This window comes from Olea europaea, chromosome 4 (assembly GCF_002742605.1).
Source record: "Olea europaea var. sylvestris chromosome 4, O_europaea_v1, whole genome shotgun sequence".
Taxonomy (NCBI): Eukaryota; Viridiplantae; Streptophyta; class Magnoliopsida; order Lamiales; family Oleaceae; genus Olea; species Olea europaea.
The window spans coordinates 10,942,229-10,950,245 of NC_036240.1; the positions used below are offsets into that span (position 1 = coordinate 10,942,229).

Here is an 8,017-nt window from a genome sequence, read left to right on the forward strand (position 1 = left end):
TAAAAGAGATGATGAATGCAATGCTCGTAAGTTCTGGGTTACCTCAGAACATGTGAGGGGAAGCTGTGTTATCAGTAAATTACCTTTTAAATAAGGTGCCCCGAAAGAAATCGGAAAAGACCCTTTATGAGTTATGGAAAGGAAGAATGTCTACCTATAAACACTTGCAAGTGTGGGGTGTCTTGCTAAAGTGGCTGTTCTACCACCAAAGAAGGTAAGGATAGGCCCGAAAACTATAAACTGTGTCTTCATTGGCTATGTACATAATAGTATAGCGTATCGCTTTCTTGTGTATGATTCAAAAATTCCAGACATACACAAAAAAACGATAATAGGATCAAGGAATGCTACATTCTTTGAAGAAATATTTTCATACAGATCCAAAGAGGAAGCAAGCTCCTCTAAACGAACATATGAGACAATGACTAAAAATAGTCAGAACGAAGAATTAGAAGAGGAGATTGAGGTTAGACGCAGCAAACGGGAAAGGATAGAAAAATCTGATGGCTCTGATTTTCTGACCTATATGTTAGAAAGTGAACCTCAAAGTTATTAAGAAGCAGTGAATTCCTCAGAAGGACCTCAATGGAAAGAAGCCATTGAAAGTGAAATAGATTCCATACTGCAAAATCATACATGGGAGCTAGTGAATTTTCCTACAAAAAGCAAACCACTAGGCTACAAACGGATTTTCAAAAGGAAAATGAAAACAGATGGAACTATCAAGAAGTATAAGGCCAGATTAGTAATTAAAGGCTAGAAACAAAGGGAAGGCCTTGATTACTTTGATACGTATTTTCCAATGACGAGAATAACATTTATTAGGATGATACTTGCGATTGCAGCTTTGCGAAATCTTGAAGTACATCAAATGAATGTTAAAACTGCTTTTTTAAATGGAGATTTAGAAGAAAAAATTTACATGGAACAACCTGAGGGGTTTCATCATCAGGACAAGAAAAGAAAGTCTGTAAACTGGTGAAGTCACTATATGGCTTGAAACACGTACCAAAATAATGGTATGAAAAATTTGACAATGTCATGATTGAGAGTGGATTTAAAATCAATGAATGTGACAAATGTGTTTACGTCAAAGACACTAAAGATGGATATGTCATCTTATGTCTTTACGTTGACGACATGCTTATTGTTGGTAGTGACAATAAGATGATTGAATCCACTAAAAATATGTTAAACTCGAGATTTGACATGAAATATATGGGTTTAGCTGATATTATACTTGGAGTGAAAATCTTAAGAATATCAAATGGGCTTGTTCTAAGTCAGTCACATTATGTGGACAAAATTTTAGAAAAATTCCTTAAAGATGATACTGGCTTAGCTAGAATACCAATAGATACGAGTCAACATCTGTCTAAAAACAGAGAAGAAAGTATCTCTCAAGTAGAATACTCGAGAGTTATCGGAAGTCTAATATACTTAATCAGTTGTACTAGACCAGACATAGCTTACATAGTCAGTAAACTGAGTAGATACACGAGTAATCTAGAAACTGATCACTGGAAAGGAATTGTAAGAGTACTAAGGTACTTAAGATATACTCGTGACTATGGACTATATTATACTAGATATCCATCAATCATTGAAGGACACGGTGATGCTAATTGGATATTTAATATAAAAGACTCAAAATCTACCAGTGGATATGTGTTCACATTGGGTGGTGCTGTCATATCGTGAAAATCCTCTAAGCAAATGGTTATAGCCAGATCTACGATGGAATCTGAGTTTATAGCTCTAGATAGATGTGGTGAAGAGACTGAATGGTTGCGCAACTTCTTAGAGGATATTCCAAGATGGTTAAAACCTGTGCCAGCAATTTGCATATATTGTGACAGTCAATCGGCAATAGGAAGGGCATAGAGTAACATATATAATGGTACTATTGACTATATAAGATCAAAAGATAACATTGCGGATCCGCTAACCAAAGGGTTAAATAGAGAGTTAGTTATGAAATCATCGAAAGGAATGAAACATAAGCCCTTGAAAGAATAAGTTATTATAAAGGAAAACCCAACCTAATTGACTAGAGATCCCAAGATCTAGGTTCAATGAGAAAACCTAACTGTAAAGACTTGATAAAATCACTGTGGGGGTATTATCTCCTGTCTATTCCTATGATGTAACAGTGATGCCCGTAAGGTTGAAGGTTAAGCAATAGGCTTTTAATGATTCTTATGCGTCGTAAATCAAGCCAAGTAATGCGGGTTACTTGTGATAAGAAATCACCTATGTGAGAGAGAAGTGGGGTCGCTTTTAAGAGAATTGTGTGGGGCTCAATTCTTAAGAACTCTCACAGAACCAGGCAAATGTTCATGGCCAAAACGAATATAACAATGAGAACTAGATTGTGTTAGGAAGAATCCTTTGTGAGGTATATCATCGTTTACACAAACAGCAGAACAGTTCAAGGACTTCGCGTCTACTGGTCAGCCAGTAAAGTAAATATGCTTTCATAAGGGAAGGTTTAAAGGGTAACACCTACCTATCCTATGCAGGATTCAACCGCTGAACTTTATCACCAAATTAAGTGAGCGGCTCACTTTTGACACAATTTTCGATGGAACCCATTGGTCCAATGTAGAATATCAAAGTTGATATGTGTTCTCCTCCGCGAGAACATTGATTTCATGTATTTATTTGCCAAAAATGAAGCTCGGGTGAATGAGAAATTGAAGCTCAAAGTTGGTCATTAGAAGTTGATTTTGTGGGAAAAAAATGTATTTATTCCACATAGGAAAACCAAGGAAACTCAAACTACTTTATATATGGCTATGCTTTGGAGATGTGTAACATAGAGGCCCTCTCCACGTGCGCGCAGGGGGTGAAAATCACGAATCGAAATGGCCTTCGGATCTTGAACTTGGGTGCGGGCACGACCTGCGCACATGAATGTCGGACCGAACAAGGCAAAAATGGCCTCATCGGAGAGCCCAATTTTTGCCAAATTTTTTTGGCCTTCTCCAATGACTTTTGAGTTTCTAAACTGATAAAACTCTAATGGACTCCCAATGGTCACAGTGTTAATGGGAAGTTACTCCAATGGTCACAATATTAATGGGCAATATGCCTATAGAAAGGCTCATTCTCCAGCAATCTAACACACTCGAAAATCTCATCTACATTCCTGCATGCAAAGTTTCTTTTTTCTGCATTCCTTGTCCAGTAAGGTCTTGTTCTTGTGGTGATATTGTTCAGATACTAGATCAGTTCGTCGAAGTAGGACCGCGGTGCTCAGATTCTGCTTATTACCGTTGTATCCTAGGAGACAGCCGCTCGAACTGAACCTCCAGCACCTTCGGTAAGGGGGCGAAACTGTCTTAAGGAAACTGTGTACGCACAAGCCTCGATTTGAAATCTGCTGTAGTTTGTGTTTTCTTTCTACAGATTATTTTCGCATTACTATTTAATTCATGCAGTTTGTAGTTCTATAGTGTGTTGCTTCCAGATTCATCGTTTACAGTTTTAGCCTGCAGTTAACTTATATTTCTGATTTTGTGTTGCTAAACATTTTTTTCAGCCATTGGAAAATTCTGAAATGAAATTTTTTTTTGATAAATTGAAATCGTTTGCCTTGTGGTTATTAATTTCAATAGTCGGCTATTGCAATTGAATAAAACTTATACAATTGGTTTCATCCACTAACGACTTATTTTCCTACATACTCTAACTTGAAGATGTAGGCGGTGGAGAGTGAGGATGGCGATTTGGCATGGCGGGAAGTTGGGTAATTTTACGTGGCTGAGTTTTTGTGATTTTCGGAGATGGTTTTGGGGTTTTGACGGTAGGTTATTCTTTTTCTAATATGCTTAGTCAAAGTTTTGGATGGCTTTTTTTGGTGATTTACAAATGATGGTGGTACAAGTGGTGCAGGTGGTGATGGTGCAAGAGGCAATGGTGGTCACAAATAGTGATGTTGGTGAGGTGGCACAACGTTCGGTTGGTGTCGATAGTGGGGTGGGAGTGGGGCTTTTTTTGTGATTAATTATTTAGGTGATTCTGATCAATAATATGGTTAAATAGTGATAAATAAATTATATGTTTTCTAAAAAAAGTGACACTACGACTAAATTTGTAATAGTGACTCAAAATTTATTAAGTAGTGATCAATTAGTTTGATAATTTGTGTCGAGAAATAACTTGTGACTAATTAATTTGATAATATATGATTATGAAATAAGTTCACGACCTATGAAATTTGTAATTTGTGATTAAAAAAAATGTTTGACCTATTGATTTGATAATTTATGATCGATAAATATATTGTGATCTATAAAATTTATCATTTGTGACCGAGAAATAATGTGTGATCAATTAATTTGATAATTTGTGAGTAATAAATAAGTTGTAATATATAAAATTTATTAATTGTGACTGTGACATTTTGTGCTTGAAACTTTAAAATAAAAGCCTATAACATTTGTTAATTGTGTGATGTTCTGTAATTCAAACTTTAAAATAAATTCTTTAATTTTGAAAACTAGGCCCTTGTTTGAGCCACATTATTTTTATAAAAATGTAATTTTGAAAAGTGTAATAATGAGAAATGTGTGATTAAAAAATAAGGAAAAATTTCGGATTTGTATATAATATTATTTTATTGAAAAATGTGTGGTTGAAATGATATTAAATTACTATTTAAGAATGTATATTTTTCCAAATAATGTGGATCAAACATGGTCTAGGATATATATTATTTCATAAAAAATTAGTGGAAATTACACCATATCCTATTTTAAAAATTCAGAATTCTAAAATCAGGCTGGATGTTTCATTGTTCAAAAATAAGATGTTTTATTAATTAATTAATATACTATATTTCATTCAAAATCCTAATTCATTTCCCCCAAACCTATTCTCTCTCTCTCTCTCTCTCTCATTTCTCACTTTTCTGCTCATAGTGACACTCTTTTGCTATCCCTCACACGTGGATCGTTGTCATCGAAAACCACCAATCTTCTGCTCACAGCAGCGACTACTCAGCAGTGTCGGACTAAAAAGTCGCTTTGGGCGTTGTGTAGTGCAGAGAAGTCGTGTAGCGACAATTTTTAGATTGCTGATGAGCGCCGTTGATCTGAGCATCACAATTGTGATTTGTGATTGTGAGATGGTAGTGTAGTGGTGATTTTGAGATCGTTGCAACGATTATTTTAAGATCGTGAGATGGTTAGACAATGGTGTGTTGGTGTTTTTGAGATTGTGAAATAGTGATGATTTTGATATTGTGGTGACGGCAGCGCTGGGGATGGTGACGGTAGCAGCGGTAATGGTAATGGTAGTGGTAGTGGTAGTGGTAGTGGCTGTGGTGATGGTGGATATGGGAATGGCTCTAGTGGCGATGTGCTACTATGATGCTACAAGTGCGATGGTTGGCTGTGTGCAGTTGTGGTTGTGGTGGGTGGGGCGAGATGTAGCGGTGGTGGTTCTGTGATGCTGTGGGCATGGTGACGGTGGTGCTACTTTGATGTTGTAAGTGTGGCGGTGGTGCTTTTGGTTGGCGACGATTTTGGTGGTGATGTGGCTGATGACGGTGGTGAGGTGGTGGTCACAAGTGTCATCGATGGTCACAAATAATTTGGTTGACCATGACCATTAAATTGATTAATCCGTAACTAATAAACAATATATGACCAATAAAAATGATAAATATTAACAAAAAATAATGTGTGAAGTAAAAATTTGTTAATTTGTGACTCTATAATAAGTTGTGAGTTATAATATTTGTAATTTGTAACTAATAAATAAATCGTGACTCATAAATTTTTGATTTGTGACTGATGAATAAATTGTGATTTATAAAAATTTTGAATTTTGACCATAATAATTTGCGATATAAAAGTTATGATTTGTGACAATAAATAATAAGCGACTAACTAAATTATTAATTTATGGTCAAATTGTATGGGTCTGTGACTTAAATATATTTAATTAAATAAATAAATAATTAAATAATTAAATCATAAATAAATTTTAATAAAAATCTAATTTTTTGAAGTTTGAAGTTTGTTTTCTTGATTTTAAAATATGAAATACTTAACGAATTTTTCCCAAAAGTTTAAAGCCGTTATAGGCTTATACTTTTTCGAATTCAGGACTCTGGTCGGCCAGCCACCGTCTCACCAAGCCCGCGTAAAACCCAAGCAAAACCTTACTCTCCAATTTTCGTTAGTTATTACTAATAAATTTACGAAATTACCCCACACACAATGCTATTTGACTTTTTGTCTTGGAGTCCTAGTCAATGAAGGACAAAACAGTCATTTAACTCCTTAACCCGAGGATAATATCGTAAATTTATTCTAGAGATTTCTCCACAAACCCTAACTCTTCCGCTTTGCTCTTTCTTATAAATAGGCTCAAACTAGCATTTCTTCAGTGCTTTGTTCTCTGTAATCTGCATATTAGTTTTGGAGGCTAGGGTATTGTAGCTAGTTTATCTCTTTTCATCAGGTGTTTCTTCTGAATTCATTTCGAAATTCTAGTTTACGTGGATTTATCTAATTTTACGTTTTGCCTTTTTTAAGTGTGCAATAGTTTTTTTTTTTTTTTTTTTTTTTTTTAAGTTAATTTTTCCTTTTTTTTTAGGTGGTTTTGGGAAATTTTAAATTTGAGGTTTTATTTATTTTAAGTTTTTTGGTCTGCCTTAATGATTATTTTCAGATTTTATTTGTTTTTAGTGCTTTCCTTACATATATTTGCCGTTACCTTTTCAAGAATGATTTTTTTTTTTTTTTTAACTCTTTCATTTGTTTTTTAATTTATTTATGCAGTTATCTTTTTAATTTTTAGTTTGAATTGATGTTTCAGTTTATAGTTCACACTATTAAGGGTTGTTTGTTGCTGCAGCTTAAAAATCGAGTTCTAAAATGGGCAAGGAGAAGTTTCATATCAACATTGTGGTCATTGGCCATGTCGACTCTGGAAAGTCAACCACTACTGGTCATCTCATCTACAAGCTTGGAGGTATTGACAAGCGTGTGATTGAGAGGTTTGAGAAGGAAGCTGCTGAGATGAACAAGAGGTCTTTCAAGTATGCCTGGGTGCTTGACAAGCTCAAGGCTGAACGTGAGCGTGGTATCACCATTGATATTGCCCTGTGGAAGTTCGAGACCACCAAGTACTACTGCACTGTCATTGATGCTCCTGGACATCGTGATTTCATTAAGAATATGATTACTGGTACTTCCCAGGCTGACTGTGCTGTGCTTATCATTGATTCGACCACTGGTGGTTTTGAGGCTGGTATTTCTAAGGATGGCCAGACCCGTGAGCATGCTCTTCTTGCTTTTACACTTGGTGTGAAACAAATGATCTGCTGCTGTAACAAGGTATACATTATTTTTATATCTTATTTTCTTCTGTTATAGTAGTTTATATTTTCGCTTTCGTATGCTTTGCTTGTTTTTTTCTGAACCGGTTCTCGTATTAATTGAAAGTGATACCTTTGATTACCAATTCTGTGTTGATTTAATAATTTAATATGAACTATTGGTAAATCAAAGAGGTGTCTTCCTTTCAGATGGTTACTTAACTATATATAATTGCCGGGATTGTAGTTCAATTGGTTAGAGCCCATCCTAACATGGGTGGATGCTACGGGTTCAAACCCCGTTAGTCCCAATGAATGTTTTCTTCGGATATTTTTTGCTTCTTTGAGAAACTATTATTCATGTTGTTCCAGCAATTCAAGCAACTTCTTTGCATTTTACAGAGATTTTGTTGTGTCTTTCATTGTTGTATCCTTCCTAAGGGCTAATAATTTTAAAGGGTTATTGTTATTGTTTTTATTGTCTCCATGAATAACAAATTGTTCATCATAACTGTCTAGGTTGTAGGGAAATTCAAACAGCAGAGTTGCTCTTTCTTATTCTTTATACCCTGTTAAAGATTTTTTAACTTCCGTCTTTTTATGATCGCGAGTCAAAAGTTTTGATTAGAGCATGTCCAGTGATTGCAGTTATAATTTGCAATATGTACTTAACATTGAGTTGTC

At 35.1% G+C, this 8,017-nt stretch overlaps 1 protein-coding gene across 1 annotated transcript in view; it reads left to right on the top strand.

Moving 5' to 3' along the window:
• The first annotated feature begins 6,325 nt into the window (after positions 1–6,325).
• LOC111393027 (elongation factor 1-alpha-like) overlaps positions 6,326–8,017 on the top strand; it is a 3,260-nt gene continuing 1,568 nt past the window's right edge. Inside the window, exons 1-3 of the mRNA XM_023018429.1 lie at positions 6,326–6,474; positions 6,871–7,390; positions 7,706–7,792. Of these exons, the coding sequence (XP_022874197.1) occupies positions 6,891–7,390; positions 7,706–7,792 (587 nt within the window). The 5' untranslated portion in view covers positions 6,326–6,474; positions 6,871–6,890. The remainder of the gene's footprint in view (positions 6,475–6,870; positions 7,391–7,705; positions 7,793–8,017) is intronic.